Below are 26,427 nucleotides of genomic sequence, written 5' to 3' on the forward strand. Positions count from 1 at the left end.
GCTAGGCGGGAGCGGCCAGGGCGCAGAGCCGGAGGGCGGGGTCTCGCCCCTCCCGCGCGCTCCTCCCGGCGCTTCCCGCAGCCTCACGCCCGCCTCACAACCGTTCTGGGTCCTGCCCCGCGCGGGCGGCTGCCACCGCGTCTCGGGCCGGACGATGCCCAAGAAGCTGCTGCTGCTGCCCCCGCTGTCCGCGCGCTCGGCCTTCCGCGCCCCGCGAGCCCGCCCCGCCGCCGCCGCGCCGGCCATGAACGCCGCCCGCACCGGCTACCGGGTCTTCTCGGCCAACTCCACGGCCGCCTGCACCGAGCTGGCCAAGCGCATCACCGAGTAAGCGCGCGGCGGGCCCGGAGCCTGTCCCTGGGCGCCCCGGCCCCGGGCGGTGCTGAGCCCGGGTGCGCGCCGGGGCAGGGCGCGGCCCCGCTCGGCGGCCGAGCTGCCCCTGGAGCGACCGCCGCCGGTCCCTGGGCTCGCAGCGGGGGTGGGGGTCGTGGGCCGCAGCGCACCCCAGGCGGGCGAAGGGCAGGCGAAGGAGGCTCTGGGCGCGCGTGGGCCGGGCCGGGCGCAGCGGCCGGAGGCCTAGCCATGCTCTCTGAGGGCTTGAGGTTGGGTCGTTGCTTTTCTGAACCTGCGGCCTTGAGGGGCCTTTGGGGTCCGACAGCTCTGAGACGGCCTTCTCTGGCTTGCCTCTTATCAACTCGGTGACACCGGGCAAAAGACTTGAATTTTCCAGAACTTGTCAAATGGAATGATTCTGTCTATAGGGCGGGGGTTTTGTGAGCATGACTGAGATAATGAAGATCGGATGCATAGCAGAGCAGGGTCTCCTAGTGGCCCTCTGACAGTAACCTGTTTACTAAGCCCAGACTTCTAATAGGAAGAACCTTACAGCAGGAACTCTTTCCAAACACACTTGTTGGGAATATAAAACGTAAAGTGAATAGTCTGTCTTGTGATATGTAGTTATTTCACATTTTAAACCGTTTACATTAGGTATCCTGCATGAATTTTCAGGGCTGACATTCATGATGTTTGAAAATTTAGATGGAACTGTAGAAGAAAACAAAACTTCAGTCATTTTTTTTTTTTTCAGCTGATTTCAGTTGTAGTTTTGAAATTGGAAGAGTGTAAAAAAACTGTCGTTTTGCAGCCTACCTGATTGCTATTTCTAATCCTTGATCGTTTCTCTTAATGAGGCCAACTAAAATACTAACTTTAAATATGAAGCATGTGTTTGTTTACATTGGGTCAGATTTATGACACATGACCTTGCCTGAGAAAACTAAGGGAGAAGGGCACATTTAAAGACAGTGGTTTTTGTTTTTATGTTAGATTCTTCACTGCTATGTTCCTGAAAGGTTTGAATTCACTGTAAACAATAAATATTTGTAAATACTTATCTGCTCCATATGTTATTTCTTGTAACTGTGTGTGTGTATGTACTTTTTAATTTTTTTCTGTGCTGGGGTCAAACCCAGGGCCTTCCCCAGGCTAAGTAAGCCTTCTGTCTCTGGGCTCCACACCCAGCCTCTCCTTTGCATTTTATTTGAGGAAGGAGTGTTGCCACTAAACAGGGTTGAAAGATGAATATATGTATATATTGGTTGACCTTTGAGGTTATCATATTTTATTTCCCTGATTCTTTTCAGCTCTGAATTTCAGGCAAGGATCTTTGAACTTTTTTTCCCCCCCAGTACTGTGAATTGAAGCCAGGTGTACTCTGTCACAACTACAGCCCCAGCTCTTTTAATTTTTTGAGACAGGATTTCACCAAGTTGCCCAGGTTGGATGATTTGTTATCCTCCTGCCTTAGCCTTCCAAGTAGCTGGGACTACAGGTGTGTACCACCATGCTCAGACAAGGATCTTCGGACTTTTGATTTTGCACTTCAGTCAGCAAAAAAGAGTTGGGTGCCTTACATTCCCGGGATATATAAGTCACACGTGTGTTGTATCTATCCCCCAGGTGCCCTGCATGCAGCCTGTATACTGAGCAGCTTCTTTCAAGTCTATTTACGTGCATTCTACTTACCACAATCTGGGGGAGAGAGGCTAGAGGGTTTTTTTTTTTTTAATTTTGGTAAAATGTACATAATATACAATTTACCATTTTAACGGTTTTTAATTACACAATCCAGTGGCATTAAGTACATCCACAGTTTGAGCAACAGTCACTGCCATTTACTTCCAGAACTTTGTCATCCAAACACAAACCCTGCATGCGCTCACGAAATACTAACTCCTGTTCTCCGCTCCTGTGGCCCTGGTGACCTCTGTTCTGCTTTCTGCCTTTATGAATCTGCCTGTTGTAGATACAGCGTATGAATGGGGTCATACACCATCTGTCCTTTTCCAGCTCATTTTACTCAGGTTTTTTTCGAGTTCCATTTGTGCTTTTGCACACACTCAGAGCTTCATCCTTTTTAGGGCTGGTCAAGTTCCGTTGTGTGCATGAGCCTGACGAGTGGTTTTAAGTAAATTCTACCCTTGTGTCATTTCACTTGTAAAAAAACGGTGGTACCAACTGACAAGGACTTACACACTTAAACCACTGCTAATTTCTTGGCATTTTGTAGTGCCCAGTGCTCATTCATATTTCTCTGGTCAGTTAAAAATGGCTTTTTATGCTTGTTTTGTTCTTACCAGGATCCAGGCAAGATTCATACTACATCTGGTTAATGGCACTGAAGTTCCTTTTCATCTACATGCTTTTTTCTGGTGGTGGTGCTGGGGATTGGGCCAGGGCCTTATTCTAGGCAAGTGCCCTCCCATTGAGAGCTACATCCCTCGCTCTTTTTTCTTTAATTTTATTTTGAGATAGGAACTCCTTAAGATGCCCAGGCTGGCCTCAGGCTTGTGATGCTCCTGCCTCAGCCACCTGAGTTGTTGGGATTATAGGTGTGCACCATCATGCCCAACTCCATTGAGTCATTTTATGTGTGACTTGTGTTTTTGGAGTCATTGCTTGTAACCAGGTATTTGGGAATGATTTCCCAAGACAACTAATACTTAAATCACTGGGCTTGGTGGCATGGGCATATAATCCCAGCTATCTGGGAGGCTAAAGCAGAAGTATCTCAAGTTCTAGGTCAGCCTGGGCAACGTCGTGAGACCCTATCTTAAAATATAAAATGGATAGGGGAGGTAGTTCAGTGGTAATGCGTACTGGGTTCACTTCCCAGTACTGCAAACACATAAAACCATAAAACTAATCCCAGCTACACAGGAGGCTGGGGCAGGAGATTGCAAGTTTGAGGCCAGCCTGGCAACTTAGATCCAGTCTCAAATTTTTAAAAAAGGAGCTGGGGATATAGCTCAGTGGTAGATCCTCCCCCACCCCTTCAGTCCCCAGTACCAAAAAACACAGTGACCCTAATGGTAAATATGGGTTGTGGGCTTTTTCCAGTAAAACTGTTACAAAATGGCACTCTGCTTAGGGAATGGGTGGGATTTTAGCTTAGGCTTGGGTTAAGCGCAGTCTGGTTATTTGACTTTTTTCTGCTGAACGTGCCTGAACTGGATTTGCCTAAGAAGAGAATTCTTAATTGCCATTTGTCTTGTTTTATCTGTGCTCTAGGCGTCTTGGTGCTGAGCTGGGGAAATCTGTTGTATACCAGGAGACTAATGGAGGTAAGTTGGTGTTTCTTGAGGATCCTTTCTTCCCTGAGCTGTTGAATCAGCTGGCGTGTTTTAAAAGGCAGATGCCTTGCAGGTTTAACAGTGATGTCAGAGGTGCACATTGTCATTCAGTACTTCCCTTTAGATCCTGACTTCTCGTTCTCTTCCATTAGTGACTCCTTTCCTTTTTGTTCATGATGTAAATATGGATCTGTTGTTTTAGAATAAAACAAGGAAAGATGTAGAGAATGTTTCTTCTTGTTCAGGTTGTATTTCATAAATACTTCTTATGTTTATCTGTCTCACTGCTCATTAAATGACATCAAGAGGGCTGGGGAGATAGCTCAGTTGGTAAAGTGCTTGCCTTACAAGCACAGGGCCCTGGGTTCGATCCCCAGCACCACAAAAAAAAAAAAAAAAAAAAAAAAGACATCAAGAGCAATTGGGTACTAGGTATGATGACTTACTAAAAAGTCTTCTTTAAATTTTCTCCACCTTAAATTTTTTTCAAGTCTCCTAGTCTCTCACCGTGGACTGGTGACCCATTTTTGTTTCCCATTGGTGGCGTAGAGAGCTGTACCACAACATTGACAGGTAGTGCTTGAAAGCATTTTGCTGAGGGCCAGCGTTCTCTCTTTTATTGTTGAGGTTGGCGGGGGAGTACCAGGGATTGAATTCGGGGCCACTCGACCACCGAGCTGCGTACTTGGTGACTTAGAACTTTACTGCAGAGGATTCAGAGGCGTTAGTATTCATAGTCTGATGCTGACTCTGGATGGGCCAGGTACTCTAGCAGCCTCCACCTTAGATCATAGAGTGACATTTGGCTATGCTGTGAGATGACACGCTTGGGGAGGAGATGAGGAGGGAGCCTTCCAGCCTTCTGTTGGGCGTGGTCCTCACTATCTCCCTCTGGAGCCATTGCATCCAGCGGGCCTTTCCACTTGCATTTCCAGCCTCTCATCCATTCATTCACCTCCGTGGGTGATTATTCACTATACCATTATTACCACAGCACTGGGGATTGAACCCAGGCCTCAGCGTGTCAGGCAAGCAGTCTACCACTGAGGCTCCATTCCCATACCTTTCCGTTTTTTATTTTGAGACAGGCCTTGCTGAGTTGCTCAGACTGGCCTCAAATTTACAATCCACTTGCCTCAGCCTACTGAGTAACTGAGTTTCCATCATATTTCTTTTCTTTTCTTTTCTTTTTCTGGGTGCTGGGGATTGAACCCAGGGCCTTGTGCTTACAAAGCAAGCACTCTGCCGACTGAGCTATCTCCTCAGCCCCCCATATTTCTAAAATACAAATATTATCAACTTATTACTCCTTCCTTATTTCCTTATACTTAACTAAAATGCTTGGGACCAGGAGTGTTCCAGATTCGAGTTTCTCAGATTTTGGAATATTTCATATGGACTACTATTGAGCATCCCTTATCCAAAAACCTGAAATGCTCCAAAATCCAAAACTTCTTGACCATCATCAGCGCTCAAAAGTTTCAAGTTTTGGAGCATTTTGAATTTCTGGGTTAGGGATGCTCAACCCATGCTAACCCATAGGCTGGACTCCAGTCTGCCTAGCTTCTGCCTCCTTACCTGCCTGGTCTTCAGTCACATCCACCATCATGTTTTGTGCACTTCCCCTGCCTCCCTGCGGACATTCCTGCCCTGCCGGTTTTCTTCTCACAGAAGCCAGCCATCTTTTTAAAACAAGTCAGTCAGACCCTTCCCAGCCTCAGATCATCCAGTGGTTTTGCTTTCCTGTCACACTTAGAAGAAATCCAGAGTGCTGTGTGGTTGGGTCTCTGTTGGCTTCCTGACCTCTGCCTACCTCTTTCCTTCTAGTTGCTCTGCTTTCCAAGTGGCCGAAGTGACTGCCCCTCTGCCTGGCATATTCTGTCCCCCTTCCTGGTCTCCCCATGGACTCCCACACCTGGCTTCCCTGGTGTTTCAGTTCCAGCTCACTTGATGCTCTTCCTGCTGCATTGTTCTTTCTTTTCTCATGGCTGGTCTGCCTCTGGCATGGTGGTTTGGAGGGGTAGCTAGCCTTTGGCGTTGTGTTGTCTTTCAGGGTCCATCTTTTGGTCCTGGTCCTCTGCTTTAGTACCTCAGTGTTTGTTGAAAGAATAATAAGGATGTTAACCTTTAACCTCTTTATTTGCTATGGACTCTCCCAAACATCTTATTTATATAAGTATCTTTATTTCGGTGATAGTTTTGGGGATGTTTTTGTTTTGGTTTGGTTTTTGGTTTTCTTTTTTGTTTTTTAACTGAGACTTCTTGTGAATCTGTTGGTTATCTTCTGTTTTTTCTTTCTTTTTTGCACAGCATTAGAGATTGAACATAGGGCCTCACACATGCTAGGCAAGAACTCTACTGATCTCCGCTTCCCCACCAGTCCTTTTTATGAATTATTTATTTATTTATTCATTTTTTAATATATTTTTCAGATGTTGATAGACCTTTATTTTATGCATTTATTTTTATGTGGTGCTGAAGATTGAACCCAGTGCCTCACACTTGCTAGGCAAGTGCTCCACCACTGAGCCACAGCCCCAGCCCCCTAAATCCTATTTTTAGATGGTGTCTTGAGTTCCCAAGGCAGGCCTTTAACTGGCAGTCCTCCTGCCTCAGCCTCCCAGATAGTACCCAGCCAGCTGGATGGTTCTGATGTGTGTGCTTGTCATTCTGGATTCCATCAGGAATTGACTTTGTTTTAGCAAGTGAAGTGTTGGGGTCATCTTTGCTCCCTTTTGCCAGCTACTGATCATTGCATCGTGGAGTGCTGCTCTTAAAACTTGAGAACATTTCTATTTTTCAGAAACAAGAGTTGAAATAAAAGAATCTGTTCGTGGCCAAGACATTTTCATTATTCAGACAATACCCAGGTAAGAGTTAGCACTATTTGATGAATTCCTTTGCCCTCTAAAAACTTGAATGATAGAGTTCTTTTTTTTCCATGTGAGCAAGTCAAGGTTTTCATAAGTTCTAAATTTGTCAGCATGTTAAATGCTTCCCAAACATTTCTGGTCTCCTGGAATTCCCATTGTTTGTTGCACTGTACTGTTAAGAATCTACTTGACTATCTTCCCAAGCATTGAATGCCTCAAGGATAAATATCTTATTTCCGTGTGCTCTGAATCTCGGCCAATGTCTGCCAGCTCATTTCTGCTGAAGAGCTTCCTTCTTGTTAAGCACACTGTGCAACTGCTCCTGGTTCACACCTGTGAGACAGTTTTGCATGGCCTCTTTTTTTTAATTTACTCTTTGGTCTTCTAGGGATTGAACCAGGGAGTCATGAATGCTAGGCAAGCCCTCCGTCGGTAGGCCACCTCCCAGCCCGGTGTGCCATTTTATTTTGCACTGTTTGCCTTTTCTGGCCATTGCGGTTACAGACAGCGTCCCCACTCCTTCCCATAGGGCAGGAGGCTGACCCGGGAACTGTCTTGGCCTGTGGTCTTCCATCTGGGATTCTCTGTCTTCTCATCGCCTGCACAGAAGATGGGAAGGTCTTGATCACCTTTGGATTCCTCAGGCTTTGTCAGAATTAAGGATGGTATTGGAGCTGGGTGTAGTGGGGGCACTCTTGTACTTTGGGAGGCCGAGGCAGTGGGAGTTGCAAGTCCAAGGCCAGCCCGGGCAACTTAGACCCCGTCTCAAAGTATGAAGGAGCTCAGTGGTAGAGCCCTGTACAGCATGCTTGGGCCTATTGGTCCTTAATACTAGCCCCCGCCAAGAAAAAAGAAGAGTGGCACTGAGTACCTGTGGTGTCCAGGCACTTCGTTGGTTTCACATTGAATCCTCATGTTTTACCTGACAGCTATTTTTGCCCCCACTGAGGGAATTGAGAAGGCTGGGTCTGTAGACCAAGGACAACAGGGTCGTGGAGTAATATACACTCAAATATAGAAAAATCCCCTACACAGTATAGCTGGCAGATAATAAATATTTTTTTAGTGCTGTCTTTCTGATCATAACACTAATAATGTTAATCACTAAAAATACAGGCAGCTGATTATGGTGATGCACACCCATAATCCCAGCAGCTCTGGAGGAGGAGGCAGGAGGATCGAGAGTTCAAAACCAGCCTTAGCAACTTAGTGAGACCCTAAGCAACTTGGCCAGACCCTGTGTCTAAAAAAGGACTGGGGATGTAGCTCAGTGGTTAAGCGCCCCTGGGTTCAATTCCAGTTTAAAAAAAAAAAAAAAAAGGATAAAAAGAGTTAGGGATATGGGTCAGTGGTAGAGTATTCCTGGGTTCTATCTCAAGTACCAAAACAAAACAAAACAAAAAAACCAGGCATATCAGTAAAAAGAGCTACCTCATCTTTTAAAAATTCTTTTTTTTTTTATTTGGTACCAGGGATTGAACACTCAACCACTAAGACCACATCCCCAGCCCTATTTTTTATTTAGAGGCAAGGTCTCACTGAGTTGCTTAGCACCTCACCATTGCTGAGGCTAGCTTTGAACTTGTGATCCTCCTGCCTCAGCCTCCTGAGTCACTGGGATCACAGGTGCATGCCACCATGCCTGGCTAAAAATTCTTGAAGCAGTCAAAGTTACAGGAAACTTGCTTGTGTGGCGCAACCATCTCTGCTTCTAATACGGTGGTGGGAATGGAACCAGGGCTTTACACGTGCTAGGCAAGTGGTCTCCCTCTGAGCTCCACCTCCAGCCCTGGTGTGGCCTCTGAGAGCAGGCTGGCACCTGATGGCTCACCAGCCCACATGTTCAGTGTGTAATTCCCGTGAATGAGGACTTTACCTTCTGTAACCACAACAAAGCCATCAGATTATTTAACACATAACTCTGGGCCATGTTAGTTCTGTCCACTGTTGCAGTGATGTTTGGAGTGGATTTTTTTTTTTTTTTAAGATATTGACATGTTGCTGGTTACTGTCAGGATGATGAGATCAAGGTCAGGCATCTGTGGCAGAGCCAGGGTGAAGCTGTGTCCTGCCATCCTGCTGCGTGGCTTCGTGTGGATGTACTGTGTTCTATCCAGCAGTCTCATGCCAGCTTGTGTCTGCTGTGCTGACTCAGCAGCGAGTGAGCACATTGCCTGTGTTACCAGCACATTGTAGGAAGATTCCAAGAAATGGTGTTGCTATTTGGAAGGTTCCTGCATTCGTGTCTGTGGAGATGTGGCTGCACTGATAGATATTTGCATTCTGAGGTTTTGATAGATACATGCCTCTCCTGGTGACAGTCTTTTTTGCTTAGCTGGTTTTGACATGCATCTTGGGAATGAGGAAGATCTAGACACCCAGAGAAACAGATGATGTACTGCTTTTCCTAGCACTGGACACAGTGCCTTGAATTTGGAAGCACTGGGCGGTCTTGTCACACACTTCCGGTCTCAGAGTCACTTCCTGCCTGGAGTGACTTGTATTTTCTCTTGTGACTGCTCAGTTTTTTATTTTAATTTTGAAATTTAAAAATTATTTTTAATTGTTGATGAACCTTTTATGTTATTTATTTATATGCGGTGCTGAGAATGGAACCCAGTGCCTCACACATGCTAGGCAAGTGCTCTATCACTGAGCCACCACCCCAGCCCGACTGCTCAGTGTTGATACTGCGTGATCCCAGTTTGAGGAAGCCTCGTACTGTGTGTTTTTCCCGGGTGGCAAGCTGTGGGTGTGCAGATTACAGAGAGTTACAGGTCTTTTTGGACCATGTAAATCTGGAAATGGGAGTGGCATGTAGGAGATGGGTAGCACATGGCTGACTGGGAGAATACAAACTTCCTTTTGGGTGTCATCCAAGAAGGTGAGTTGTTCTAACTCCATTACAAGCTGCGGGTCCCACTGGACCGCTGACTGTGTGATCCACTTTGAAGCCAGGCGGACACCAGAACTCGGATGCTGAGGTTGCCGTACATCCTTTACACCTGTTCTTCTCTTCCTGGAGACATGGCATGGCTGGTTCTCCTGTTCAGATAGGCATCTGTTTAAATGGCACCTCGTCACAGAGGACTTTGTAGTCATTTTCTTGCCCCTTCTTCATAGGGAAGATGCAACTTCCCTGAAGTTCTGCGTTCAGCTTGAGATGCACGCAGCAAGGGAGCTTTGGTGCAGAGCGGCTGTGCAGCCTTCGCGCTTGGCCTGGTTTTCTGGTAGTGCATAGTGAAGGTGGCACTGTCGCCACTTTTGTCCTCAGATCCCTGGGTTCTGTAGGACAGAGAAAAGAGCTGCATGTGGCCCTGGGCCCTTGGCTCAACAGCTCAGACTACTACTAAGAGCTCTTTTTTTTTTTTTTTTTTTGCAGTGCTGGGGATAGAACCCAGGGCCCTGAGCTTGCAAGGCAAGCACTTTACCAACTGAGCTATCTCCCCAGCCCCTAAGAGCTCTTTATTGAAGGTGGAGAAGAGAACTCGCCTTTTAGCATAGGCGGGCCAGCTTTGTTGTCAACACAGAGGTCTGAGTCCAAGTCCCTTCCTTTCCCTACCTGGATAGCAGAGAATGTGTGCCACAGAGAGAACCATTTGGAAATCTCGTGAGCACCATCGATTACGTCAGGGCCTGAAATATGGGTGCCTTCTGCTCTTCTCCAGGGAGAAGTGAGGTGTGTCCTGGGTGGTTCTCATGCCTGTGTGTGAGCAGCCATGCCCTGGGTGCCTTTGTTCAGCTGCTAGTTTAGGAATCATCCCAGTCAGGAAGAGTTGGGCTTATGACCTTCTTGGATTGGAGATCACATTTTGTTAACTAGTCCACATGACGTCAGTGACATTAGTGACTGAAGGAGCTTAGGAGCTGTCTTTCCCACTCTCTAGGATTGAGGACGATTTTGGGAGCCAGGAGGTTTACCAGGTTCCCTTTCACTGAGAGTGGAGAGAGTCAAGTCTGGGCTGCCTTGGAAGGGTGCTGTTCCCAGGCTTTGTGTGCGTGGGACTGGGATTGGATGCAGGCCTCATGCGGGCTCGGCCGGCACTTTTCCAGTGACCTCAGCCCCAGCCCTGGATCGACCTGAGAAGCCTGAACGTTTTTATAACATCTTTTCCTGAGCCTGTTGAGTATTTTTTTCTCTGTTTCTTATGATTTTACTTTTTTCCTTTTTATTGTTTTTTCTTTTTTAGGCTCACCCATCGTACACATGAAGTCATAGAATGCTTGACTTTGCATTTTCGGTGTGCATTTGTCCATTTGAGTTTGTGTGTGTGGGTAGAAAGACAACTACAACCACACTTTTCTCAATCATGTGTCCCCTCCAAATTTCCATTAGAACACAAGGTCCATTAAAACACGTGGCTAGAGACTTGTCCTGTTCACGCTATTCATAGCACCCACAACAGTGCCTGGCTGTGTGAAAGAATGGGGGTGCGGGGAGAGAGAGAGAGAGAGAGAAAGAAAGTGTGTGTGTGTGTGTGTGTGTGTGTGTGTGTGTGTGTGTGTGTGTATGGTACTAGGGATTGAACCCAGGGGCTCTCTGCCACTGAGCTACATCCTTAACTTTTTTTTTTTTTTTTATTTTAATTACTTGAGATTATATTTTTAAATAGCAATTCTTTTTTTAAATTATTTTATTTATTTTCATGCAGTGCTGAGGATTGAACCTGGTGCCTCACACATGCTAGGCAAGTGCTTTGCCACTGGGCTACAGCCCCAATCCCCATCCTTATCCTTTTTTAAATTTTATTTTGAGACAGGGTCTTACTGAATTGCCTAGACTGGCTTCAGACTAGTGATCCTCCTGTCTCAACCTCCCAAGTGGCTGGGCTATAGGCATGTGCCCCCTCACCTGGCAAGTAAAGGGATTTTGACCTTCTATGTCACTAGCATATGTAGTCCCTCAAGTTCTTGTGAAGTGAATTAATAGAATACTCTGCGTAATTTTTTGCATTTCTGTCTTTTTTCTTCTTCACATAATTGTGATTCTTTTGTGCTGCTCTTAGATCTCAGCAAGATCCTTCCTTTCCCACTGGATACTTTGATATTCCTGGTTGTAACTCAGACTGCCTTACCATGTCATTGTCAGTGTGGATTCACAGTCTACTGTCATGGCAAGAAAGCATTCACCATTAACAGCATTGTCCTCTATGATCCCTTTGGGTGTTCCTGGTCGTCCTAAGCTAGTAAGCCAGGATACTGCTGTTAGTATAGAAACGGTGTTGTGGATGTGGTAAGAGGTTGCATTTTATATAATTATTGGTCTCAAAATATGGTAGCCAAGAGTGCGCAGTATAAATATTTAGTGCCTACAGTCCAGAGGAGTCCTGGGGCAGTACTTTGCAAGTGAAGGATCATCAATGAGCAGGTTTCTTTCAGGGAAGGGACAGAAGCATGGAAAAGCAAACTGGTTAATGGATAGTTGGGAAACATTTTTGCAGTTTTTTTTTTCTGCTTGTACCAAGAGTGTTAGAAAATCTGACTGAAGGGTTCACAGGTGAGCATCATAGAAAGACTTGTGATGATTTTACATGTCTCAATACACAGAGGCCCTTCCCCTTGAGGAAGGAGTGGGGGTGCTGCGTGTGCCTCTGAGGCTGGAGTCTGTCCCTCAGGTGCAGGGCGCAGAGACCGTCTGAGGTTCCAGAAGCCACAGTTCTTCCCAGTGGCTCAGCGTGGCGATCAGCGCAAACCCTGGCTCACCCGGCAGTGTCTTAGGGTGGCAGAATGAAGAAGGGAGGGACAACTGGGAGAAAGGTCCAGGAGAGCGGAGGTTACTGGGTTTGCCATAATAAACCAGTATTTTTATTGCTGCGTATGGAACAAAGTATAAGTCAAGAACACGGAGAGCCGGGCGCTGTAGACACACCTGAGATCCCAGCCACTGAGAAGGCTGAGGTAGCGGGCACAAGTTCAGGGCCTACCTGGGCAACTTAGTGAGACCCTGTCTCAAAAAATAAAACAGGGTGGGGATGTGACTCAGTGGTTAAGTGCCCCTGGATTCAATCCCTGGTACCAAAAAAAACAATTTAGTTTTTTACTCTGATCTGCTAACTACAGAGATGAAGGAATATGTCTTACAGATTTTTCTTTGGGGAAAAGGGATGCTGTCAAAGTAACAGCTGATTCTAGACAAAAACTTAGACATTCAGATTAGCTTAGTTCCTACTGAGGTCTCAACCCTTTTCTTGGTGCTCAAAATAGCTTTTGAACTCCTGAAACCACTTTCAGAACGTGCAGCATATTTCTTTTCTTTTTTAAGATGTTGATGAACCTTTATTCATTTATTTATATGTGGTGCTGAGGATGGAACCCAGTGCCTCCCATGCTAGGCAAGCGCTGTACCACGGAGGCCCAGCCTCAGCCCGGCAGCATATTTCTTTTGACTAGTCCAATAATAGCTTTCAGTTGTTGAGGGTAGATTTAAGTTTTGGAAAGGGCGGAAGGCCATTCTGAATGAAGTGAGGATACTGGTGATTGGACTGTGTCCAACTGATCACAGAAATTCCAAATCCACTGAGCCAGGAACTAAGTAAAATAAATGCAAAACTTAAATTTTTTTTTTTTTTTTTTATTGTAAACAAATGGGATACATGTTGTTTCTCTGTTTGTACATGGCGTAAAGGCATACCATTTGTGTAATCATAAATTTACATAGAGTAATGTTGTTTGATTCAGAACTTAAATTTTTTAATAGACAAGTTTCATGTTTATGCATGGTTTCAGCCTGTTGGTAAAAAGTAAGACAGATCATTAAAATACCATTGGCAACTTGGTTGCTGTAGATGATTGACAGGCACACACCACCCCTCCCTTCCCCAGGCTCCTGTTACTTCAGCTCCTGTGTGCCTGTCTGCAGCAGTGCTGAGCAGTGCGATCAGTGCATGTGTTGTGTCTGCTGCCTCATCTCACCTTGTTTTATTTTGTGGTCCTGGGTTTGAATGCAGGGCCTTGTGCACACTGGGCAAGCTCTCTACCAGCCCTCATGCTGGTTTTTGTCTGTCCAAAGTGATAGAGCAGTGGGGCCGAGTTCAGTACAGGGTGTGACTACCCAAGGAGAGGAAGCCCATTGGCCAAGCAGTTAAGATTGTCCTACTTAGATACAAAGACTACAAGAACTAGCCAGGATGTACTTGGAACATTCTTAGGGACAGATAAACAAAGCAGAGGCTGCCAGCCAATTTCTCTTCATCCTGCTAGCCCTCAGAGCAGTGCCTGTGTCCAATTTGTCCAGTATCTCTCAGAGAATAGGTCAAGCCAGTGTGACAAAGTCCCCTTTGTCACCTTCCTGCCCAACAAGGGATGGGGGTGGGGTCTTGGAGACTCTCTTTAGCCTTGGGCAGGAGGATGTTGAATTCCTTAGGGAGGTCATGAGGAAGAAGGAAAAGTGAAAAATGAAACCCATGTGTGAGGAATCGGCCCTTAAGGAAAGGGAAGTCACCCTGAAAGAAGCCTGGTCAGAAACTGCCTCTCACTCCCTGGGCCTCCTTGGGATGACTCCGCAGACTTTAGCTATCGCACAGTGGTGTATCATTCATGCCATGCCAAAGCGAGCTGAAAGCCTACCACTCGGATACTCTTCCAGAGTCTTCTAAACTAACTTCAGCTCTGGCTGTGTTTTGGATCTAGCCTAAGAGGCCACACACAGGAGAGCTTTTGTGGGACCTCACAGTGTCACACAGTGGAGGGTTAGGAAGTGCTCTGATTGTTTCTAGGGTCACAGCAGCCTGTGGAGGAGGTGTGGGGTCTTTTCTGGTGTTGTCTACGGTAGAAGCCTTGCTTCTCTGACTTCCACCCTCTGGTGCTGTTCAGGCAGGCTTCCCGCTACCCTGCAGAGCTCTCCCCTCAGGCTGGTGATTTGAGTGGGGAAGGGAGGCCTCTGTGGAGTGGGGGCTCCTGCCTGAGCTGGAGGTGTTGCTTGGGACAGTGGGTCTACTGTCAGAGTGGAGGGAGGGCCTCACAGTTGCCTACTCCCAGATACGCTTCTGCCATCATGAAGGCAGAGTCTAAATTGAAAGAGACTGGGAGGAGATGGCCTGATTGTCCTTTAAGCCAAAGTGTTTCTCTGGACACGTATTTCATCCAGTGACCTACTCAACCAACATTGGCCAGATCCCTCTTGGGTGGATGGCAGGATGTGGATTTAAGGCCTGGTACCTCAAGAACCCGCTCCTCCCGGGGCTGGGAACTGGCTACTGGGAGAGGACCATAGTCCTCGCCTCAGACAGGCGGTCCTGAAGAAGCTTGGAGAGTCCATGGAGGGAGGCTGAGGCACAGGTGGATGTGGGGAGGGCATCCTGACAGACTGCAGAGTCTTGTACTCAGGGCTGAGCCCACCATGGCTTGATCAGCCTCCGCAAAGGGTAGCAGCCCACATTCATGACTGGTGGAACTATCTTCTAGTGTCTTTCAGGGCCATATTTCCTTCTGTAATCTTTGCAGGAATCTGCATATCTTAGGTAAAGAAGGGACTGGGTGACCGGAGGTTTTTGAAAGGCTCCAAGACCTCCCTGTTTCATAAGAGATCAAGCCAAGCGCAGTGGCATGTGCCTGTCATCCCAGCAAGTCTGAAGGCTGAAGCAGGAGGATCACAAACTTGAGGCCAGCATCAGCAGTGTAGACTCTCTCAAAATAAAAAGGACCGGGATGTGGCTCAGTGGTTAAGCACCCCTGGGTACCAAAACAAAAAGAGATCAGATCCTTTCTGTTAATCATAGCTGAATAGTCGGGCAGGTTTCTCTTGGCATTCATGAGTCTGAGTCTGGATCTCTGGGAGGGTGTCAGCATGTTTCAGGTAACCATGGCCCCCAGCAGCTCCCTGGAATGCCACTGCAAGGATTGTGTCACCAGCATGACAGATCCAGGTAAAGGAGAGTTGGTTGATTGTGCTGTGGGTTTGAATAACCACAAATGGAACCCGGGGCTGACTCAGCCATAGAGAGCAGTTGCTGTGCTTTTCCCTGCATTTGTGGGTGCCATGACAAGCCAGGTGGTGATAAGATCCCTTTGGCACCATCTTGGCAGCCCACGGTATGTTGCTGAGGTTGAGATCCTTCCTAGGGGTTAACACCTAGAATTCACCCCATAATACACATTCCAACCATTTCAGAGATGTGAACACAGCAGTGATGGAGTTACTGATCATGGCTTACGCCCTGAAGACGGCCTGTGCCAGGAACATCATTGGTGTCATCCCCTACTTCCCCTACAGCAAGCAGAGCAAGATGCGGAAGAGGGGCTCCATCGTCTGCAAGCTGCTGGCATCCATGCTGGCCAAAGCAGGTGAGTGCGGGAACTCTGATGCTGGGCTGCGCCCCTGCCTGGGCCTCTGGTCTGGAGCCTGCTGCTTTCTGTGTTCACTGGTTACTTTGTTGCTCCCGTTGCTTGGTTGGGCTGGGGATCTGTGAGCCTAGGCAGCTTGTACCTTCTTCCTTTTCGTTGCATTCGGGAATGGCACTGCTTGTGGTTGCTCTGACCTTGGGCTGGGCTTTGTGGTTCTGTTCCTTTTCTTCCATTTCATCCTGTATTCAAACTGTCACTGGCAGGCTTGGTATTCTTGTACAGTCTTGAGCTTTGGGACTAGAGTTATGTGTGTGCCTTAGCATGTTCCTCTTATGTTCACAGAATGAAGACACTATTTTTCTTTTACTGCTTCCTTAGTTTATGTACTCTTCCTTCCTCTCATCTCTGGTTGTCTTTCTGTACAGCAGCCCATTTCCATTGCTTTTATTTTCCTTATGTAGTGGTGGCATACCCTCTGGCATATAATCAAATGTAAAAACATCTTTACACTTATGGAATTTTTATTTGCCTGCCCCCTATTTAAAACCCTGTTCCTTGCTGGGTATGGTGACACATACCTATAATCCCAGCTCCTTCAGAGGCTGAGGCAGGAGGATTACAACTTCGAGGCCAGCCTGGGCAACCTAGTAAGACCCATCTCAAAAAAAAAAAGAAAAGAAAAGAAAAAAGAAAGGTGGGGCGTGGTTGGGACAGAGGTCAGAGTTCAGAGGTAGCGGATTATCCAGCTTGTCTGAATCCCTGGGCTCCCTCCACCCATCTCTAGTACAGTACAAATATGCATACATATATATTTCATTCTTCTCTCTGGAGGTTTTGCAGTGATTCTTGACTGTTCTCAGTGTCTTTATACATGTATCCTTTTCTGTTCAGCCCTATTGATTATTCTGAGTATGTTTTCAATAAAATACTTCTTAAGCCATTCTTTTATCACATATAGAAATTATCCTATTCGTTAGCATTTTATCCTTGTGTTATACGAATTTTTCTTGTTTGTGTTTCTTTGCTTTGCATCCTTGTTCCTTTCTGTTGCAGCCAGTCCTTTACTAAAGGCCTTCCTGTTTTTCACATCCGTTATTACTTGGCTATTTATTAATTCACATTCGTATTTTTGCTTCCACCTGGTTTCCCCTCACTGTTCAGGACCAGGCTAATGGTCAGAGTAGAGGGAGCACACTTCTCGGCCTAGCTCTGTCCCTGTGGAGGGGCACAGACTCCTTGGCCTTAGGCTGGACAGTTCTTCAGCTCCTTAGGTTCTACTAAGGTTGTCAGCAAGTCTGTAACTGCAGCACTGGCTCACAGTGTCCCCTGCCTTCAGCTTCCTGGTGGGAAACAGGAGTTGATCTGCCCACTGAGGCCATTAACTTGTAGGGGAGAACTTTTGTAATTTTTTGTTTTAAAATTTCAGGTTTAACTCACATTATCACTATGGATCTTCACCAAAAGGAAATACAAGGCTTTTTCAGCTTTCCGGTGGACAACCTTAGAGCCTCACCTTTCCTGCTTCAGTATATCCAGGAAGAAGTGAGGAGCCACCAGCAAACACCCCTTGTCCTCAAAGAGTTCCAATTTAGTTTTTCTCTGGCACCATATTTCAGGATTGAAAGGCACACGCAACGCTCCCCCCTCAGTCTTAATGCCTGTGGCAGCTGGATAACCTCAGACTCGGCATTTAGTGGTGCAGGACCATGTTTTTAAAAGACGTTAAAAGCGGTTTCCTAATAAGTACCTTTAGCAATTCACTTGTGTTTTCTAGAATGAAAGTTTTAAAAAATATTTTTTACCTTCCTGATTTAGCAGTACCTTTGCAATGAAGTTAATTCATAAATAATGAAAAAATTTAGTTGTGTGAAAGAAATTCTGGCATATTTGATTGCTAGTATGGGTGATTGATAAGAGGAACAAGTGTTATACCAACATTGAGTTTTTTGATAACATTTCAGTATTTTCTATTTTTTCTCCAAATCTAGATACCAAATTACAGAAATGCTGTCATTGTAGCTAAGTCTCCTGATGCTGCAAAAAGGTAAATAAATCAAATATTTATTTAAAAGAAAAAAAAAAAAAAAAGTGGCATGGTGACATGTACCTGTAGTCCTAACACTTGGGTGGCTGAGATTAGAAGACCCCTTGAGTCTAGGAGTTGGAGGCCAGCCTGTGCAGCACAGCACAACCTTGTCTGCAGAATGAAAAAGAGAAAAGTCCTTTTGGGTGCTCTGAGATTGGAACTGGCTGTTTGGAACCCAGGCTGTTACGGCCAGTACAGGCTGCCAGACTCGAGCTCCCTCACGTCTTTCTCTAGCCCCCAGCCTCGCAGGTGCGTCTGAGTGCCTGGGTTTTCCTCTGGGTGAAGATGGAGTTCTTCAGGTTCTCAGGAGAAGGAAGAGAGTGCTCTGAGAGTTTTCAGGCAGTGGTTTTTAAGACACCATTTTAAACAGTTTGTTCTCCTGAAGATGACAATTAGAATATTGGACAGAACAAAGAAAATAAGCCAAGAAGAAAAATACATTATAAAAAATTGGACAAGGGGTAGAACCAAAGTCACCTAGACTCAGCCACTAGTCCAGAACTCTGTTCCTGTGCCCAGCGAGCATTGCATGCAACCTGCTGGAATTCCTTTGTTCTCGAAAAGTGGAGTGGGGCTTGGGTTTTCTCCCCATCACCTCCTCTCCCTCTGTTTCTCCTAGGGCCCAGTCATATGCCGAGAGACTGCGTCTGGGCTTAGCTGTAATCCACGGAGAAGCCCAGTGCACAGAGTTGGACATGGATGATGGCCGACATTCTCCCCCAATGGTCAAAAATGCTACTGTGCATCCGGGCCTGGAGTTGCCATGTAAGATTAGCTCTATGTTTTTATTTTATTTATAAATCGGAGAAAATGTTGATAGCTAATACGAATGGCTAGGTGTTAACCCCTGTGTCTGCTGTGTGTGGTTTCTTGCTACTTTTAAATAATGGGCCATGTGTGGTGGTACACACCTGTAATCCAGTGACTCAGGAGGCTGAGGCAAGAGGATCACAAGTTCAAGTCCAGTCTGGACAACTCAGCAAGACCCTGTCTCAAAATAGAAAATTTAAAAAAAGAGGACTGAAGTGAAGCTATAGCTCAGTGCCCTTGGGTTCAATCCCCAGTAACAAAAAAATTAAAAGTAAAAAGGACTGGGGATGCAGCTCAGAGGTAGAGCACCCCTGGGTTCAGGCCCAGTACCACAAAGGAATAACGATTATTATTATATATCTTTTATTATTACTGAATGATGGTACTGAGGTTTCCCCTTTTATGAAAGGAGATTGCACGTGGATTTGCAGATTGAGTTAAGGACAGTTAAGCTGATCTAGGTAGCACTTAGCACTCTGTCAAATAATTTTAACTTTAGGAAACAGTTGTGTGTGCAATGGTGTGACATCTGAAGCTTTGTCAGTAAAATGGATGATATAGCAGCCACTGGTCAGACACTGGGTTTTGGCTACCAGGCAAGCTCTGGGCACTTATGTTAGAATGTAGTTCTCTGACCTGATGCCGAGTAACTGCTTTACTCATCCAGTAGTGTAGAAGCTGTTTATTTCCATGCACTTTGAACTTTGGCACTGGGCGCATATCTATATATATATGGATATACATCCATTCTAGTCTTTTTTTTTTTTTTTTTTGCGGTGCTGGGGATTGAACCCAGGGCCTTCTGCTTGTGAGGCAGGCACTCTACCAACTGAGCTATATCCCCAGCCCTACGTCCATTCTAGAAGTTAAGTTTAAGGTTTTCAGAGGAAGGAGGTCGTTTCTTTCTGGATCTCTGCCAGGCCTCAGAAGCATGCAGTGGTTGGTGGGATGAAGGAGTGCTGTGTCGGGGCCTTGGGAGGTTTATTGGAGGCAGGCTTCTGTCTCAGTGGAGCATTCTAACCCTTCACTGCTGACTTTCCCATTGCTTCATTTTCAGCTTTGGGAGTCTCACATAAGAGTAATGTACTTTGGGCTGGGGTTGTGGTTCAGTAGCAGAGCGTTTGCCTAGCACGTGTGAGGCACTGGGTTCAATCCTCAGCACCACATAAAAATTTAAAAAAAAAAGGTATCGTATCCATTTACAACCAAAAATATTTTTAAAAAGGAGTAATATACTTTTACTTTTCGCAAGTGTGTATTTCTTTTTCTCTCACTCCCACCCACACAGCAGCATGTTGTAGACCTCGTTTTGCCGCTTGCTTTTCTCAGTGGTCACTCCTTCCCTGTCAGCGCATCTCGGTCTCTTGCAGTTCCACAGTATTCCATATTATGGATATCTCGTGATTATGGGGGCCTCATAATATTGCTGGGAGGCGTGCAGGTTTTTTAAGTCTCTGGCTGTGAAAAACGGTGCTGCAGTTACAGTGAGCACCCGTGGACCCCTGCTGCAGGCCAGGAGCCTCCCAGGGACCAGGCTGTGGGGTGAGGCCGCTGGCTCCAGGGTCCTCACTTGGTTGCTTTTAGCATTTTATTTCAGACACGGAGGGAACGTGGAGAATGCAGATGTGCACTGTGCTCTCAGTCCTGCACTTCACACTTCTGCACGTGCTAACCCAAAAATAGGCCATTTGAGAGTGAGTTGTGACGGAATGTTCTTTTATTACCAAGGACGTCGGTGTGTATTTCCTAAACACAAAAGGCTGTGTTACATAACCACACTCTCCTCAGCTCGGAATGGACGTTGTTACAGTACTATTGTCTAGTCCACAGGCCTTACTCAGGTTTTAACAATGTCCTTTTAAACAGCAAAGGGGAAAAAAAGAACTTTTGGGGGGCCAGAACCTAATCCAGGGTTGCACATTGCATTCAGTTGTCATTTCTCTTTAGCTTCAATCTGGAATGGCTCCTCCATTCTTTGTCCTTTGTGACCTTGATGCTTTTGAACAGCACAGACCGGTTATTTTGTAGACTGTCCCTTAATTGGGCCATTTGTGCACTCATGCCGAGATTCAAGTTATGCGTTTTTGGCAGGAATAAGGAAACATGTGATGCATCCGTTGCTGGAGAGGTTGGTTTTGATCACTTGATTAAGGCAGGTTTTCCCTGGATGGCTGCTCTTTCTTCTCTTTGTAGTTAATAGTGTCATAGGTTAAGATGCTGTAAATAGCCTGTTTCCTGTTTCTCATCAAACTTAGTATCCAGTGAAGATTCTCGCCTGAATCTATTACTACTGTGATTGTTAACAAGTGGTCTCTTTAAATTTTTTATGTATTTTTCTGAGATAGTTTCAGTTGCCCAAGCTGGTCTCCAGCTTCTGGGCTCAGGAGATCCTCCATCTGCAGCCTCCCGCGTAGCTGGGCCCACAAGACCACTGGTCCTGTTCTGAGTCCATCGTTCCTTCCACCTTTATCCTAGTGTGAGCTTTCCTTTCTTCCCTGTTCATTCGTTTATTAAGAATGTGTGACTTCATAGAATCCTCTTGAATTCAGTGGGTTAGAATCCATTGCTGTTATTTCTCCCCGTGCTCAGACTATCTCAGACTTGGCCAAGGAGAACTCCTTCAGGGTCCTCCTTTTGACACATTCATTGTTTTTCAATACTTCCTTATTTCCTGGTATAACCGGACGCTCCATGTTCTTATACCTTCTTACCCTGGAATCTGCCTCTTCTCTGGGGAGCCCTGGCTGCTTTGGTGGAGAAGGTGTAGAAGTTGGGCTTGGGCCCCGGTGTACAAGTTCAGTTGCCAAGCAGTGTGGCCTGTGACTGACCTGGTCTTGGGCTCTTTCGTGAGTGCGTGTAGTTCAGGGTGGCACCAAGAAGCAAAACAGCTGGGTCCCAGGTGTTTGGACGGATGTCACCGCATTGCCATAGCGTCGCGCACGGTGAGGGTCTCCGTTCTGAGAACGGTGCTTCGTTAGGTTGCGGTGTCTTCAGGCACTGCGGAAGTGTTTTAGAAGATGCCTCCCTTCAGGGGGCCCTGGCACACTTTGACCATAACCTGCGCAGATGCCGTGGGCTGGTTCCTCTGATTCTCAACTCACACAGACCTTGCCAAGAGAATCCAAAAAGACCTTTTTTGGCCATGTTGGGAACTGAATCTAAGACCTCGCACATGCTGGGCAAACTCTTGACTACTGAGCCATGTCTCCAGCCCTTTCTAAATTTTATTTTGAGACAAGGTCTTGCTGAGTTGCCAAGGCTGACCTCAGACTTGGAATTCTCCTGCCTCGACCTCCCAAGTAGCTGAGATTGTAGGCATGTGCCACCACATCCTACTTAAAACAGTATTTCTTGTACCTATAATTGTGCCTTCTAAATTCAGTGTACTTTGTTTCAGTGGTTCACTTATTAAGATGCTGGAATGTTACAACAAAGCCAGCAAATACTTGCCTTGGGGTCTGCAGCTCTTAAGGAGACAGATAAATTTTGTCCCTTAAACTTGTTCTTTAGAGCAGTAACTCAACCAGGGTCAGTTTTGTCCCCAGAGGATATTTTGCATGCAATATCAGGAACTGGTTCAGGCTGTCACAGCAGGGGAGGTGGGACGTTGCTGCCCCCCCACACACACACACACCCCCGTGGGTCTAGGCCAGAGACCCTGCAGACGCCGCATCACACGACAGTCGTCAGCCCGGAGTGTCAGCAGTGCCAAGGTCAAGAAGCCCAGTTTCGGAGTGATGTATGAAAAGTTAAGGTGCGTAAGTGAAGGAGTGGGACCTTGAAGCTCTTGCATTTTATGAGGTAGATTTGCTGCCTCTCTGAGGATGGAGGGGAAAGTTTGGAGATGTGGTAGGTTCTGTGTCAGTGCTTCTGCTAAAGACGACTCACGTGTGCCACAGCAGTGGAAATTAGGAGTTTGAGCCAGGTGCTGTGGTGCGCACCTGTCATCCCAGTGGCTCAGGAGGCTGAAGCAGGAGACTCACAAGGCCAGCCTCAGCAACTTAGCGAGTCCCCATCTTTTTTGTTTGTTTGTTTTTTTTGCCGTGCTGGGGATCGAACCCAGGGCCCTGTGCTTGCAAGGCAAGCACTTTACCAACTGAGCTATCTCCCCAGCCCGAGTCCCCATCTTAAAATAAAAAGGACTGGGAATGTGGCTTAGTAGTTAAGCACCCTGGGTTCAGTCCCAGGTACAAAAAAAAAATTAGGAGTTTGAATGAAAAAAAAAAAAAAAAATGAGATGAAGTTACCTTTTCTGGCTTGCTTTTCCTGGGTTATTAATTTTATAAATGTGGTTTTCACCACTGAAGCAAATGTGGCCTTTGGAGCCTCCTGGATAATGTAATGTAAATGTTGGTTTGTTTACATGTGTCTTCCCCAACCCCATTTGGAGGTGCTGGGGCTGAACTTGGGGCTTTGTACCTGCCAGGCAGGTGCGTGCCAGTGAGCTTCACCTCCAGCCCTCTTTTTAATGTCAGTCTGTTGATGAAGATCACCTTGCCTTTGAACTAGGAGCAGGCTGAGGTCTCTGGTGAGGAGTGGGTAACCCATCCTCCTGGCTCCTCCAGGGAAGAGTGAGGTGGTGTGGTCAGTTGCGCCTGGGGGAAGGGCCCCATCCTTCTATAACTGAGGACTCTTGTAAATGCAGCCATTGTTTTACTTGGAAAATGCTAATTTTAAAAGCAGGATGCCGTTTCCCACTTTGAGAACATTGGAGGGCTTTGAAGATATTTTACCTGCTTAACAGGGTGTCTGGCCGCAGGGATGTTGCACAGCTGTTTTATTCTGAGACAGTAATGACTGTCCTGAGGCTCCTGATTTTCAGGAAAGTCATTTTGTGAGTGGTGCCAGTCACCTGATGAGGTTAAATAACCAAAACCAGGTGACAGAAACAAAAGGAGGTGAGCCACCTCTCACCTGTGTCCCACAGGGTGCACTTAGTGGGAGCACTGGATTCTTCTGTTTGAGTGATGCTGCTTCTCTGCGCTGTGATGTCCCCATCCTCTGCTCTCCAGCTCTCCGCTGTGCTGTGCCCTGTGGTGGCCACGGTCACGTGCTGTTGTGGCTCTTGAGACCAGGCTAGTCTCAATTGAGAACTGGGTGTTTAAAATGCCCCCTAAACAGCAAAGACTAGAATAAAAAATGTAAAACATCTCAATAAATCTTTATATTGATTCTATGTTGGAATGATAACATTTTAGGTATATTGAGTAGAATAAAATCATTAGTTTCACCTGTTTTTACTTTTGACCAGGCTACTGGCAATTCTTAAGCTATCCGCAGGCTCGCCTTCTGCTCCCATGAGTCAGCGCTGCTCTCGAGCTGATTCTGAGACCCCAGGCTTGTGGAGGGGAGTCTGCGTCACCTGCACCCTGGTTTTGCACCGCTCCCAGGGATGAGGGTGGGCTAACTGTCGACACATGCCTGACAAGTCTTGTGCTTTGTTTTGTTTTGCTAGTGATGATGGCCAAAGAGAAGCCACCAATCACCGTAGTTGGGGATGTTGGAGGACGCATCGCGATCATAGTGGTATGGTGATGTGCAGCTGTCCTGGGTATGCGGGGTGGCACTGCTGGCGCTCAGCAGGAGGTGTCCTCTTTCAGGTTTTGCTTCCTTCAGGAGAAGTGGCAGAAATTGTCATGTAGTTGAACAGGGATTGAAACATGACCCTGAGTGTAAAAGACCGTGGTTCCTCCCATTGGGCACTGCAGCCCACCTCAGGGCCCGGGTTCCCTGGGCCAGCTGCCCCATGGCCCTTACACTCTGGGGCCTGGCGATCAACTGAAGATGGGCTGTTCCTGTCACTGGTGGGAGCAGAGTCCCAGGGCCCCTGCACCCTGCATTCTGATGTGTGGGCTCTCAGCTCCAAATCTGTGCTGGCTAGGGGGTCCCCTGTCATTACAGTAGCTCACTTTATTCTGTTTTCCTGTCATGTCACTTTTTCCTGGGCGAGGAAAAAAAGGTGGGACACTGGCTCTGTGGGATGAAGCAGGAATATGAAAACACGGAAGGAGCCTTGCGGTCCTTGGCTTGAGCGCTCACGTCATACACTCGACCGAAGGCTTCCCCCGTTTCTGCCAGGCATGTGAGGCACCGCTGAAGTGCTCCTCGCCATCTCTGGCCCAGGCGCAGGCTCAGAAACCCTCCAAAACCTGGTACAGAGGAGAGCAGGGCGCTGTGTGTCTGGAGACGGGGCAGAGGCCACTTCCTTATACTAACACTGTCCTCACAGGATGACATTATTGACGATGTGGAGAGCTTTGTTGCCGCTGCAGAGATCCTGAAAGAGAGGGGCGCTTACAAGATCTATGTCATGGCCACGCATGGCATCCTGTCGGCAGATGCCCCCCGCCTGATTGAGGAGTCCTCCATTGATGAGGTGGGTCTGCTTCTGAAGAACATAGGACAGGGCTGGAGCAGTCAGTGGTGGAGCTTGCCTGACGTGCACGAGGCTCTGGGCTCCGTCCCAATAAGGAGCGTCAGACATTTAGCTTGAGTCAAGATCTGCTGCTGTCGTTTCTGTGAAAAATGAGATGGCCGGGTCCTGTTGCGTTGCTCCATCACTCCAGGCCACCTGTGCACCGTGCTTTGTGCTGGCTAGCAGCCTTGTCGGGGTAGAAGTGCATTTAGGAACGTATGTTGACTTACATAGATGTGTGTTTCTTTAATATGATTCGACACTTGAATGCTTCCCTGATAACAGGAAAGTTTTGCACAGTGCCAGGCTCCCTGTATCTAGACCATGACATTCCCAGGACTTAGGTCCTGCTTTCTGAGCCATGGAACCTTTCCCTAGTGGAAAGCTGGTTAACTTTAGTTTGCAAAAGCTATACTCAGTAGAATGGAGTTTTGTAGCTTAGAACTTGGCCTGTGGGTACTGAATGTGTTTTCTGTCACCATTTTAGAGCACACATCAGTAACTCTTATTTTCTACTGCTCTATGACCAGGTGGTGGTGACAAACACTGTCCCTCATGAGGTCCAGAAGCTTCAGTGTCCCAAGATAAAGACTGTGGATATCAGTTTGATTCTTTCTGAAGCAATTCGGAGAATCCACAATGGAGAGTCCATGGCCTATCTTTTCCGAAACATCACAGTGGATGACTAGCTTTCACAGTCGCCCTGGAACTCCCAAGGAAAACATACCAGGCGGTGCCATCAGCTGTGTACAGTGTGTCCTTGCAGGGAGGACAGGACATAGTGTGGAGTTAGCTAGTCTCTCCAAGATCTGTGGGAAGGGGGCCTTCAGTAGTGGAGACGGAGCTAGTAGATACATGGCACGGCCTTAAACGTGCAGCATCAGCCCTGTTCAGTAAGCGGGTTTCAGCCACTCTCCTGAAGAGTCTGAGACGCTCCTTGTTACTGAAGAGGAGCTAAAGGCGGATGATGTCTTAGCTCTGTAGCGCTCTTTCCGTTGTCTCGGCTCTGGGAGTGCAGTGTGACTTTGACCTTGGTCGGGAGCCGTGTCCCTGGCACTGTCTCTCTCCAGTTGTCCTCTCCCTAATCAGTTTTGCAGAAGCCTTTTATAGAGAATCATATCTTTCTTTCAGAATCTGCTGTGCCTGCTTCCCCAGCAGTGAAGCATTGTGTCACTGCTCCCCTCGAAATGTCGAGTGGGAGAGGAGCAGCCACCCCTGGGTATCTGTGTCGCTCTGAAGTTGCAAATAAAAGATCGTTGTCTCACTGGTCTCATCTCTGTGCTGCAGAGCTCCCTGCTTCCTGCCTGGGTGGCGACTTACTTCTGC

General features: G+C 46.9%; 1 protein-coding gene across 1 annotated transcript; it reads left to right on the top strand.

Annotated features, from left to right (window-relative positions):
- PRPSAP1 (phosphoribosyl pyrophosphate synthetase associated protein 1) lies at positions 1–26,370 on the top strand. The gene is made up of 10 exons (XM_079134920.1): positions 1–327; positions 3,574–3,626; positions 6,439–6,505; positions 15,618–15,790; positions 17,217–17,332; positions 17,779–17,834; positions 18,496–18,641; positions 24,142–24,212; positions 24,916–25,062; positions 25,632–26,370. Exons 1-10 carry the CDS (start codon positions 155–157, stop codon positions 25,788–25,790), a joined length of 1,161 nt encoding a protein of 386 aa, XP_078991046.1. The 5' UTR covers positions 1–154; the 3' UTR covers positions 25,791–26,370.
- The last annotated feature ends 57 nt before the right edge of the window (positions 26,371–26,427 follow it).

Source organism: Sciurus vulgaris (assembly GCF_902686455.1).
Source record: "Sciurus vulgaris genome assembly, chromosome: 3".
Classification (NCBI taxonomy): Eukaryota; Metazoa; Chordata; class Mammalia; order Rodentia; family Sciuridae; genus Sciurus; species Sciurus vulgaris.